Source organism: Octodon degus, unplaced genomic scaffold (assembly GCF_000260255.1).
Source record: "Octodon degus isolate 3935 unplaced genomic scaffold, OctDeg1.0 scaffold00024, whole genome shotgun sequence".
Classification (NCBI taxonomy): Eukaryota; Metazoa; Chordata; class Mammalia; order Rodentia; family Octodontidae; genus Octodon; species Octodon degus.
Genome location: NW_004524600.1, coordinates 12591740 through 12605441, shown reverse-complemented (window position 1 = coordinate 12605441; position 13702 = coordinate 12591740). Strand labels below are relative to the sequence as shown.

At 38.3% G+C, this 13702-nt stretch overlaps 1 protein-coding gene across 1 annotated transcript in view; it reads left to right on the top strand.

The window, feature by feature from the left end:
* Reps1 (RALBP1 associated Eps domain containing 1) overlaps positions 1 to 13702 on the top strand; it is a 91572-nt gene that overhangs the window by 52530 nt on the left and 25340 nt on the right. The window contains exons 9-11 of the mRNA XM_004628583.2: positions 5551 to 5672; positions 9377 to 9457; positions 12204 to 12216. Of these exons, the coding sequence (XP_004628640.1) occupies positions 5551 to 5672; positions 9377 to 9457; positions 12204 to 12216 (216 nt within the window). The remainder of the gene's footprint in view (positions 1 to 5550; positions 5673 to 9376; positions 9458 to 12203; positions 12217 to 13702) is intronic.

Genomic DNA, 13702 nt, shown 5'->3' with positions numbered 1-13702 from the left:
AAAGTTGGCATTGTCTTGTATTTCTGAAAATCTCTTTATTATTCAGGTTAATAGAAAGCAGTTGGTGGTCAGCTTTGTTTCTGCATTCTTTTGGGTGTAATATTTTGTTTCAAGTAAATCAGGGCTCTGAAAACAGAGCCTTGAAAGCCAAATCTGGTTTACTGCCTGATTTTATATATTCCACAGAGTATTATTTTCTTAATCATTGGAAATAATCAAAAGAAGGATATTAGTTACTTATATGTGAAAACTCTATGAAATTCCAATTAAATTCCCTTAAATAAAACTTTTTTGGGAGATAGCTGTGCTCATTTACGAACTGTCTGTGGAGGGCCGGGGAGATGGCTCAGTAGGATAAGCACTTCCCTGGCAAGCGCAAGGGTCTGAGTTCAGTCCCCAGTTCCTAAAAAAAACCAAAACATTATGACAAAAAAATAAATAAATAAAATTTTAGAAAATTGTCTGTGGATGCTTTTCCAGTGATAAAGTTGAGTAGTTGCAAGAGTAGCCAAGTAGTCAGCACACAAAGCCTAAAATATTGACTGACTGGGCTTTTGTTTAAAAGAAAAAAAAAAGTTATAAATTCTTAAAAGTATATTCACATGTTGTAGTTACTCAAAAACAACACAGATGGTGATTTCTTGAAGTTTAATTGCAGTGTGGAAGTTGAAACCATATCAGTGACTATTGATACATTAAAACTCAAGAGTTCTGTCTTGTACTTTGAATTCTTTATCCATGCATAATTTTTCATCTTAATATGCTAGTTATAGAATATCACTTAATTGAGCTATGTAAATCTTTTAGATATTAAGATATTTTTATAAAATATTGATTACAGGGCTAGGTAGGTAACTTGGTGGTCTAAGCACTGCCTGGCAAGTACAAGGACCCAAGTTCAATCCCTGGTACCTCGTGCCATGCTGTCCCCGGGCCCTGGGTTCACCCGGCTGGCCGTAGTGGCGCATGCCTGGAATCCCAGTGCTGGGGAGGCTGAGACAGGTGGATCACTACGAGTGTGAACTGTGTAGCAAGACCCTGTACCAAATAAATAAATAAATAAAATATTTTAATTTTTTTTTTTTTTGGTACCAGGAATCAAAATTAGGACCTTGTGCTTGCCAGGCAGGCACTGTGCCACAGAGCTGTCTCCCCGGTCTGAGCTAGCTACTTTTGCCCAGCATTGCATTTGAACTACCAGTACTAGTGTCAACACAGGAAAAAACCATCAGTATTACATAAGAGTAATTTTAACCCCTAAAGAGTCTCTAAAGTCTTTTTTAGACCCCAGGAAAGAGTCCATGGTCCATCTTGAGGACTGCTATTATAGAAAAATAACAGAATCATTATGAAGAACAATTATTAGGATACTTAGCATTCTTTGTGTCAGCCTCAGGAGGATAGACACACCGTAATAATCTTATAGGTAGATTCATTTTCGGTAAATTCAGATTTTTAGCCTTTTTTATTAATTTTCTCTCCTTTCATTCTCAGGGGGGCAAAGGTCCATAATGTTTATCCCCGCAAAATCTCTAAACCGTCCAACGAGGAATTTCGTGCTACTATTTATAATTTTCTGTTCTCTAAGATCTTTGCATTCAAAGGTCTTCATATAAAAACATCTGACACCTTCCCACTTCTAGTGGTTCTAGACTATCCAAAGATTTTTATTGCCAGTGTGTAGGGTTAAGAAAGGTAGAAGTAGTTCCTGATCTTGCAGTAGAAATGTACTGGCTGCCCTGTGTCCCCTCCCGGCAGAGAACATGCCTCCTCCCCGCACTGGCTCCCATTTGCTCAGTGTCTTCGAGCCACACACCAGTGTGAGCTCCTCGTAAGAGCGCCTTCCCCGACTGCGTGGGCTGTGGCTCAGGCCCAGCCTTGTGCTTCCCCTCCCCCACTCTCCCTTCCGTTCTGGCCCCATCCAGGGAGCCTGGATGTGGAGCAGGCAAGCTTGAGGAAGGGCTTGGAACATGAGGTGCTGTTTCTGGATCATGCTCTTGCCAGTCCACCAGCTCCTGGGACAAGATCAGAAGCTTTACCTGGAGGCTGTTCAGCTGTGCACCAGGGCAGTAACAAGCCACAGACAGCCTGGCAGACATGGAGGACTAACTTACCACTTAGCATCCAGTAAGCAGCATTACAGGTGCCTGATTGAGGATTTCATGGAAAGCGCATTCAAAAAGCAAAGGACCGTGTATACTGTACACTGTTTCACTGAACTAAGAACACACAAATGAATTTAAACATGAGGATGTTTAAATTCCAACAAAATTGGGGTAGAAGCTGTTCCCTTGCCTATAATAGTCCATAGACACTTAGTTTTAAGCCTGAAAGCTGAATGTACAGTAGCAGTGAAAAACTGCCTCCTGCTGCCCAAAATTATGTAGTACCTGAATGGAGACAGAGTTCTGCAGTCACGCAGTTAGGCACAGCAGACTACTTGAAGGTTTATCTAACATAGTTTTGGAGAAAGCTGAAGTGATTGCATGTTCTATGCTTCTATTTTCTGTTTTATCACAACTCGCACAGAAAATATTTTTATTATATTCAGGAACACCGTGAGAATACTATGTAGCCTTCTGTCAAGAGGAGCAGTGGTAGCCACAGCCCATTCATCAGTTGAAAATTGGAAGGCACTTTCTTCAGCTGCAGTACTGAGTTCAATATTGGGGGGCCCCCCCCAAAATTCTTTTTTTTTTTTTTTTTTTTTTGTCTTCTTTTTCAGACAGTCTTGCTATGCAGTTCAGGCTGGCCTTGAGCTCACTTTGTAGCCCTGGCTGGTCTTGAACTTGGGAGATCCTCCTACCTCAGCCTCCTGAGTGCTGAGATTATAGGCATGCATCACCACGCCCGGCCCCAGAACTCATGTTATGGCATATAAGGATGCGGGTTGCAGCAGAAACCCTTTTAAGCCCCAGTACTGACTTGTATTTGGGGCTGCTGCTGTATACACAGTGCTTGTTACCATTATGTGATTCTTACTGCTGCTCGTGTGGGATCACCAGGAAGTGAATCTTGTGAGCAGTACCTTCCTCCGCTAAATTCAGAGGATAATAAATGTGTACTGCATTACATCCAGCGTGTCAGTGTAGAAGTCATTTGTTCTGACCCTCTGGATATTTCTTTGGCATCATGGTAGAAATCGCTGGCCTCAACTCATGAACTTGTGTACTGCAAATGCAAAGGATCCTAGCTGCAAAACTTAATCGGCATTGGACCTTAATGCCCACTTCACTTACTCCTACTCAGCCCCTTTCTCCCCTCAGAAGCATCAGTCCTCTTGTCCATTTTCATCCATTGGAGCATGCATGTGCTGCTGTCACCTAAAGCAGACTACTACTCACATTTTATCCAGAGCCATTAGTGTTTCTCATCCCTCTTCCCACTGCTTTCCATGATGAGATAGCCGCAGGTCCCCTTCTGTCATTTGCCTAGATCCTGCAGTGTTTTTAGTTTTCCTTTTGCCAGAGAATAAGACAGTTACATAGACTGCTTTGGACGAATACAAAAAATGTCTTGCAAATGACATTTAAGTATGTATTCATTTTAATCTAGTGCAAAAATATCCAGTACAACTCCAAACTGTATGAAAGTGTGTAATTACAGCGTGAGTAACATCTTGAAGCCTACAGCTATATTTGCTAACAGGAAAAAACTGCTGTTTCAACGTAATACAGAGAAATGTTTATTGTATATGATATTTACAATCATGGAATATATAGAATTACATTTTAATAGCAATCGTATACATGTCATGAAACTATACCAAATAGGTAATTTGTAAATCTCAAATAATTGTGTCTATCTTGTCACAAATTCATGGCTCCATTTTAAATTTATGAAGGATATTATTCTCATTCATGAAGTAGGAAAATAGGTAAATACAGAGGTAAATTTTACATGTGCCAGACTCTAATAAAACTTTCAGTGTGGTATAGTTGTAAAGCTATATAGTGAGAGAAACAAAAGGAACTATTTTGAGAAAGTTATTTATCAAGATAGAAGAAAATTTTTGATAACTTTTCCAACTTTCAACAGTTAATTGTTCTTCAGCCAGAGTGGTGACCCACATTTGTAATCCCAGCACTCAGGAGACTGAGACAGGAGGACTTCCATGAGTTTGAGTCCAGCCTAGGCCATGGAGTGAGTTCAAGCCGGCCTAAATTACACAGCAAGGCCATCTTTAAAAAAGGAAAAAAGTTAATTGTACTTCCAAGAAAATGAACTTTTAAAAGGATACAAAAAAAACTTAGTCAGTAAATACATGAGTGCAACTGTTAGATCCTTTGTCAGATTCTAAAACTTGAAAGATTTATGACTCATAAAAAAGAGTGACAGCTATGCATTGCTATTACCATTGATCTCCAGCACACACTGCGAGGTTATATTATAGCTATTTTTTTTTTTAAGAAATCTGGAGTATAATTCTAACATTTAGTGGCAGGTAATCTTTTTGATGGAGAAATTCAGGTGCTATTTTATTCAACTTGCCCATGGTCAAATAGTGACAGATATTTGAACTCAGGCAGGTGCTTGTGGCACTGCGCCATATACCCAGCCCTTGAATCATATTTTTTATTCAGGTTCTAAGCAGATTGTATACCCCATGTTGTTTGGAATTCTATTCAAAGCCCCGTAAAATTTAGAAAAGTAAGAAGGAAAATTTAGCTATCATTGAAGTTCTTTAAGTCTTAAGTGTAAGTTCTTTAAGTTTTTATCTTAAATATAATTAAAAATAGAATGTGATACCTTGACGTAATTTAAAATCCATTTTGAAATAGTGACATGGATTTGTGCATATCTCATTTACTCTGTAAATGCCACTGAGTGTAATGATAGAAGTTGAAGTTCATGGCTATAATATATAGCTCAGTGGTAGAATTTATACTTTGTATGCACAAGACACTGGTTTCGTCTCCAGCACACATTCAAAAACTTACATGTCATATGGGTTCCATTGCATTTGCTTCTTGCTCGTGGCTGGGCACTCCTTTTGCTATATAACTTTTTGGTAACAAGATTTATATTTATTTGGTATAGTGTCTCACTACATAGCTAACACTCATAGTGATCCTCCTGTCTTAGTCTCCCCAGTGCTGGGTTTATATGCATGCGCCACCCTGCCTGGAACTCACTCAGAGCAGAGTGTGCCCGGGTTTCCCGGGCCAGCATGGCGTGCAGTACTGGGGATCGAACCTGGTCTTTGTGCTTGCCTAAGCAGGCACTTAGTCTACTGAGCTGTCTCCCCAGCCCTAGTAACAAGATTTATAGAGAAAATGTGAATAAACTAGTAGAAGCAGTGGGGAAAAAGTGATTTAAACAAATGTTTACTCTGGGGTGTTATTTGGAAGGTCTAATAGCAAATAATAGTGTCTCTAAGCTTATTTAAATTAAAAAAAAATTTTCAAAGTATTACCCATATTCTTAGTTTGGAAACATGAAAAAAATACAGATTCTGAATTACTGCTTATGAATACTGCATTTACTTTTTCATATAACTATTCCAGTCTGAATATGTTAATAAAGAATGTCTCTGGTTTTCAATTGCAGATGTTGGGGATCAGCCAGGTGAGGTAGGTTATTCGGGCTCTCCGGCTGAAGCTCCTCCAAGCAAGTCTCCATCAATGCCATCACTAAACCAGACTTGGCCTGAACTCACTCAGAGCAGCGAGGTTAGCAAAGCTTCCTTTTCCTTTCATTGAAAATTAACTTTTTTAAGGTAAGAAGTTCCAAGCAGGGTAGTATCAACATGCACACATAGTTGAGAAAGGATAACAGTATGACTATGATAAATGTTATATTTGGTATCCACCATTTATCCCCACTAAAACCTAGTGAATAGGTGGGTAGACACTTGAAGCTAAAACCAAAGACTAATTTGGCCAAGATGTCATGTAGGGAGGTTAAGATTTTAAAATAGGTCTTTAGTGTCTAGGAAGCTGCCATGTCCACAGAGTTGCACTACTGTATCAGTCCCATGAGCAGAGTATATTGTAATACACCTGGGCTCTTCCCATCGGAAGCTGTGTACGAGAGATGTCCTGAGAAGGTATCTTCTGCAACCCAGACTACCTACAATTAGTTCTAGTCACCATAAATGGAATCGTTTCACCATTTTAAGTATGACTAAGACTGGCATAGAAAAGAGAACTTGAGACAGATGCAGCTGCTCCCCAGTTACTTTAAATTCCTTTATTATAAAAAATAAAATAAAATAACCACTCTGATTAGAATAAGAGAAGAGGACCTGAGGTCCCACACCCTCTAAGGCCCCACTAAACTTTGGTGCTTGGGGGAACTCAGTTTGGAAACTAACGCTCTAGCCTGTTGCAGCAGGTTTTTTGTGAGCAGGTTACCTTTTAGCCAGATTAAAGAATGTCCTGTTTAGTTTGAGGCACTTGGGAAACAGCTGACAGCTTGACACTACTTGTGCTGCTTTATAAGACCTAACCCTAAGAGATCTGAGGCATTGTGACATCTGATGTGCACTAACTACTGTGTGTTCTGTAGAAGGAGGGATTAGGCCTTGAAGAGTGCTAGGAAGGATTTATGGACAGGAAGCTCAGTGCTCAGACAGCTGCTGGTTTTTGCGGCATTTCATTTCTGTCATTTGTTGAAAAGTAATACCAGACTTTTTTTAAAAAAAGTTATTACATTGTTACCATATTGTAAATAAGAACAACTCTTTCTTAATTCCAAAATCTGTATTTACTCTTGAGTGAAATCACATATGATCATTAAGCACTAAAGGTGAAGTCCCTTCTTAGTTCTGATCATAATAGTTACATTTTTTCTACTTAAATATTCCTATCAAGTTTCATTTTGTAATATTTATATTTGCTAAAGGGTCATAAATTTTATAATTTTTAAGCTATACATGAAAGATAAAATGCTAATATTCATTTTAATGATCACTATTAAAATATGTACTAGTTGTGTATGGTAGTACATGTCTGTAATTCTAGTTGAGGTCTAAGGATCATAAATTCAAGCCTAGCCACTAAGGGAGATCTTGTCTCAGAATAAAAATTTTTAAAAAGGGCTGAGGATATAGCTCAGTACAAAGACTCTAGGTTCCATCTGTAGTACCACATACATACATAGAAAGTGATACAAAACATAGGTTAGATTTTAATTCACCACAAAGCACCAGTATTCTTTCATTGAGTATGTAGCACCTGTGAACATAGATGAGCACTGTAGGACTAATACTAATAGTAATTCCTTGCATGTATTGGGCACTGTTAATGTGCCATTTATATTCAAAAAGCTCTTTGCTTGTATCAGCTTTTTTTTAAGACCTCCAAATATTCCTATGGGGTTGATACTGCTGAGCGTCACGTTGCACATGGTTGCACTGAAGCACTGCAAGGTTATGTAGTTCAAGTTCACACCGCTCAAATAGACCTCCAGGAGTGTGGCTGTCATGTGTGTGCTCTAAGGTATGAGGGTGAAAGTGTCTGCCATCCAGATAGCTTCCATTGTCTTTCAAGCCAAAGTTAAATTCCATGCCACCCCAACAAGTTACACAGATAATTAGGGTTTTTAAAAAATTTCTCCTGAAGCCTAGAAACAATAATTTCTGAAAAAGAAAGTGTTATGTTAACAAATGCTTTAAAATCAGTTCTCTGAGGGGCCAGAGAGATAGTTCAGAGGCATAGGCACCTACCTGGCAAGCACAAGGACCCGAGTTCATCCTTGGCCCCACATGCTGTGCAGGCGCAATCCCAGATTCAGGCGTCCATAATGGGGCCAGAACCGGGTGTGGTGGTATATACCTGTAGTCCCAGCACTTGGGAGGATGAACCAGGAGGATCGATCTCTGTGAGTTCAAGATGAGTCTGGGGGCTACAAAAGTGAACACAAGTCCAACCCAAACTGCATAGTGAGACTGTCTCAAAAAAAAAAAAAAAATATATATATATAGATAGATAGATAGATAGATAGATATAGAAATAGATACAGATATATATACTCTCTGAAATTATATCCCTTAATATGAATTAATTAAATTAATTCTTGTGGGCTTTTATACATGAAACTCTTTGAATTCATCGGTACTTCTCTGTATGGCCTTTTGTTTTTTGTGGAACCAGGGATTGAACTCATGCCCTTGCGCTTGCCAGGGAAGCGCTTATTCCACTGAGCCATCTCCCCGGCCCCCAGTATGGCTTATTTTCATATTAAAATGAATGTTAGGAGAAGTTATTCAGTGATTGTATTAGCCATGTTTGGCTAATTTTCAGCAGTGTGCCCATTTGCTGATATCTGATTTCTGTGTCTCTTCTCAAATTGAACATCACAGTTTTAAATAGTAAGTTGAACTTTGAAGCATAAAATGGTATCCTTCCCAAATTAGATTATAAAAAGGTTTTTAATAAATAGAGTAGTTGTGTCTATGTGTAAACATTTGTGTGTATAAACTGTGTGTGTGTAGGTGTGTTACCCTCCTTGGAAGACAACTGATTGTTATATAATTGTGCTGTAAAAATTCTGTAGTGTTTTATTACTAAGATCTCCAACACAAATGGAATTAACTGTAATTAATATTGACTTACCATTCCACATATTTTAAGAGGCATGATATTTCTCTATGTACCTCTTTTAGAAACATAGTATTTCATGTACATCCTCTACATATAACACACCCTTGAATGCTTGGTTTGCCCTCGTCATGGCCGCATCCTGGTTTTCCTAGCATGGGGCGGGGTTGCCTGATTGGCAGTTGTGTCTTGTGGTCTGGCATGGCCCTGTTTGTATTGCTGAGTACAGGGGTTGACTTGCTACCAGTGGCATAAGCTCCAACATATTAATTCCAGAATTCCTTGCATTTTATCTCAATTACATTTTATTAAGTGTCTGCATATGTATGAAGTAGGTGCACGTACATAACAGACTCATCTTTCAGGGGTCGCACTGGCAAGTCTCACCGGCCTGCTTTATTTTGATCAAAGCTTTGCTTCATTCACTTCACATCAGAGCATTAACATCTGAATTTTACAAGGATTTAAAGTTACTCCTGTCAAGACAAGCCCATTCACATTTTTGCGTGGTGGCCATTTGTATCACTTACATGCCTGTGTTTTGAATTCCCATATTGTGTTTTGAGTTTTGGTTCTGTAAGGCTTTGAATCTCTTCATAGAGATTGAAATGTGATTAATAGATTTTAGTGAACTTGCTCCTCTTATGCTAAAGTATGTCCCAGCATTGTTAAGTGTAAAAATGTTGATGGGAAAATAGAAGTCACAGAATTTTGTTAGTCCTATGAAACACAGCTTGCAGTGCAACCTCTGAAATACTTTGCCTAATCTTCTCCAGGGATCTTTTACTCCATCCTTCTCATCATGCTGACTTGTCTCTCCTCTGTCTGTCCAGCAGTGGGAGACATTTAGTGAACGCTCTTCAAGCTCACAAACTCTGACCCAATTTGATTCTAACATTGCACCAGCTGATCCTGTAAGTCAATCACTTAGCTTGCTTGTTTGAAATTAATTTTATTAACCCAAATTTCCATTCATTATGGTTTAGCTGATATGCATGATTCGTGTAGTGCATAGAGGGAAATGTTAGCGGGCTTTTTGATTGTTGTGTGCTTAATGGTGGAAAAAACATTTTTTTTCCCATTCCTTATATTTTCTAGTTAACTTGGTGATAGAAAACTATGCTTTTTAAAATCTGGTATATGTGTGTACAGAAGCATTTTGTGGCAATTTGGCTAATCATGTTGTCATTTGTTAATTAAGTGTATGTTTTATTAAACATATACTGCTTATCTCAGTGTAGTGACACATGAATATTAGTTTGTGTGCTTACTCGTCATATGATACGTACTGTGTATATAAATTTTTATGCAATATCCTGAAGAAACACTTTAAGTGGTATCTACTTTTATTTAATTGATGTGTTGAATTTTATTAGGATCAAGTTTAGCAAAACAAGCTAGGCATGGTGGTGCATGCTTGTAACCCTGACACTTGGGAGGCCAAGACAGGAGAATCCTGCAAGTTTCAGGCCAGACTAGGCTACGTACCCTGTCTCCCTAATGAACCCAAAAAGGTTTCGCAGAGCAGTACAGAGCTATTGATCTAAGATTCCTCTTGTGCAAAGGATCCTCTCGTCTTCCTGTGATTTACTGTATTGCTTTGAAAGTGCTACAAAGTTCATATCTTGATTTAAAAATCTATATCCTTAGGCTTAATTTCATTTATGATCTGCAGATCCTTAAAGTAATTTGGAAACATTAAGTTTCATGAAACCATTCTTTCTCTCTCTCTCTCTCTCTCTCTCTCTCTCTCTCTCTCTCTGTCTCTCTGTCTGTCTCTCTGTCTCTGTCTCTCTCTCTGTCTCTCTCTCTCTGTCTCTCTCTGTCTCTCTCTCTCTGTCTCTCTGTGCCACTCTAGCTCACTGTCTCCTTCCTTTCACACTCTCGTCTTTACTTGTAAAGAGGAGTACATTCTCATAGCACTTTCCAAAATCATGAAACTAGAAATGGAAAAAGATTATACACAGTAGAAATCATTAAACTAGAAAGGGAAAAAGATTGTACACAGTAGAATCTTTTTAGAGCACCACAAGTAAGAAGATGTGGAGAAAATGACACAGTAAATTCTTTTTAGGTATTTCTAATTTATTAAATGTAAATTACTTTTTCAATTTACTTTTCCTAATTAAATATAAAAATGGTCTTGTCATTTAATGTGGATTCTGAAGAAGTGGCATTTAAAAGATCTTCAGTAGATTAAACTAACATGTTTTAATGTTTTATAGTTTTGAGCAACTTACTCCAAGTAGATGATTCTGTTAGTCATTGAATTCAAACCACATATGGCCAGCTTTTAAATGTTTATTTTATAGTCCATTAAGTGTTCAGAGGCCAATTAATATGTAGGTCTTTTGTGCTTATCTTTTCTAAGTTTAAGGCATTTATTTTATTTTAATCTCTGAAAACTGCAGGAAAAATAAAAATCCAATCCTTGAAATTTTTGCTGCTTATTAGAAGCCATAATTAAAACCTCTTGGGAAGTGACAGATTCAGTCAGGTTTCTTTAAACTTTGTTTTACAGTCAATTTTATTTACTTATGGTGTTTTATGAGAAGGAAGGTTTGAGTTAGCAATTAAAAAAAAACAATTTTATTCTCGCTTGAAAAACAGTAAAATCAACCATTCATAGCAATAGGACTCTGTCAGATTAAGGCAAGAATATCATATATAAAAACGTAGCTAGACATGGCATCACATACCTATAATTCTAGCTCCTTAGGCTGAGGCAGGAGGATCACAAGTTAGCAAGACCTTATCTCAGAATAAAATTTAAAGAGATCCAGGGTGTGGCTTACTGCTAAAACATTTGCCTAACATGCCTGAGCCCCTGAGTTTAATCACCAGTATGGGACTGGGAGCAAAAAGGAGTCTAGAACTCAGAGGCATAATAAATTGACTCATAACTGGCAAGTATTGAAAAATACTTAGCTTACTAGTAGCGATAGTCTTCTTAGTTCTTATGTAATATCCCAATTTGTGACTTCCAGTTCTGTTTAAAATTATATGACCCAAGACTTGACTTTGTGTGCTCTAATGTAGCAGGCTCTAGGAAAATAAAGGTTAATTGATATTGTAAGCCTGAATTTGGACTTCTAAATTTGACCTGTACAATTAACAATCTTAAACAATTACGACCTGCTATTTGAATATATCTTTTTTCTTTTATGGTTTCAAATTTAAATCTGAACTTTGTTTTCCATCCTGTCCTCTCGCTTTAAATTTTCAGTTGTGAGAATGCCCTGCTTTCTTACCTGAAGTAGTATCTGCATACAGACTGTAGTCTGAGGTCACAATCCTGGATGATTATTTGCAAGACGTATCTAAATAGGGGTTATAAATTAAATAATGCCTACTCATAAGGAAATCATATAGGAAACACATTATAGTTTGAAAATAAAAATTGTTTGCTTAGTAAAGTAAAAAATACAAAAAGCTTCAAACTGATCTTAGCCCTCAGAGACCTCCGTGACACAGCACAGTGGCCTTACATCTCACAGGAAGGCTTTGTTAATATGCTATCAGAGTTATGCTGAAATTTAAATTCTGGTGGTCTTACTCCAGCACACTGGGCATGTTGAGTTGCCTATAAATTTTAAGCCAAATCTGGTAGAAGCTGCTGCTTCTGGGGTGCATATGAACCGAATACTCTGCTGATTCTAGACTGATGAGAAGTGTAGGTGCCCTGGCCTTTGCCATTACTTGGCCTGGTCTTGAGAGCTGTAGAATTAAGGAGTTCACCATATGAAAGAGCAGCATTTCAGTCACTGAAATTGATTAAAACGTGGCTAGTTATAATTATCAGTGTACAAAATCAAACAGAGGGAGTAGACTAAGTAACTCAACTCAGCAAATGAACGTGGAAGTATTTTCTGAAAAACTTGTATTTGTATGTCAAGTCATGAAGGAAAATAGAGATTGGGAAAAGTAAACAAGAGCATTCCAGAGAAAAATACCATGATTGGGATCTGATCAGTGTGGTGATTGTATAGCGCTGACACAGAGAAGTGTTGGGGGCCGAAGCATGTAGCTGAAAGCAGATTGAGAAGATCTTAGAATGCTAGACAAAGGAGCTGAACTTTATCTCTTAGCAGGAGCTAGCACAGATTACCAAGATAAGATAAACAGAGCTGGGCATAGGGCACAGGCCTGTAAATCCAGCGTTTTGGAGGCTGAGGCAGAAGGACTGCAAAATCAAGCCCAATCTGGGCAATTTAGGGTCTTAGTGAGACCTTGCCTTAAGAGTTTTGGGAATATAGCTCAGTGTCAAGGCTCTGGGGTTAGTCCTCAGTACAGAAAGGTGGAAGGAGCCAAAGAATAGGCATTCTGAATAAACACAGTGTGAAGATTTGACTGCAAGGAGCAAAGTCAGAGAGTCCCTGACAGAGGAATGAAATGTAGTCAGGGTTGGATTGAGACAGATAGGAAAAACAGGTTGTAAGATATGTAGGAAATACAGATTGATTAGCTTAGTATAAGGCAGTATTCAGAGCTGGGAGTGGTGGCATATACCCCTAATCCCAGCACTCAGGAGTCCGAGGCAAGAGGGTCACCCAGAGTTCAGGACCAGCCTTTGAACACCCCCCCACACACACATACATATATCAGTTGCATAATCTAAATTTATCATTAATTGGAATGATGCAAATTAAATTTAATCTGATGGCTGTGTTGAAAACGTTGCCCAAGACTCTACATTCCATTGAGGAATGTTTGGGAGGAGTATATAAAACAATTACCTGCTTTTCTCGCATCATATCTTTTACAAACTCCCACTAAATAAAAGGCACAGCTGTAAAACTTTGAGAAGATACTATGTGAAGATATCTTTAAGAGTTTGGAACTGGAGATTATGTTTTTTATTTATTTTATTATTATTTTTAATGTATTTGGCACAGAACCTCACCACGCAGCTCAGACTCGTAGTGATCCTCCTGGTTTCAGTCTCCTCAGCACTGGGATTACACATGTGTGCCTTCATACCCCAACTCTGGGGCAGCTCAGTACACCCAAGGGCAGGGCTGGCATGGCATGTGGTAGGATCAAATTGGTCCCTGCGCTTGCCTAAGCAAGTGTGTTAGTCCACTAAGCTCTCTTGCTGGCCCTATGTATATATTTTAAAGGTACCATAAGTACAAACTATTAAAAAATTAGTTGTTAAT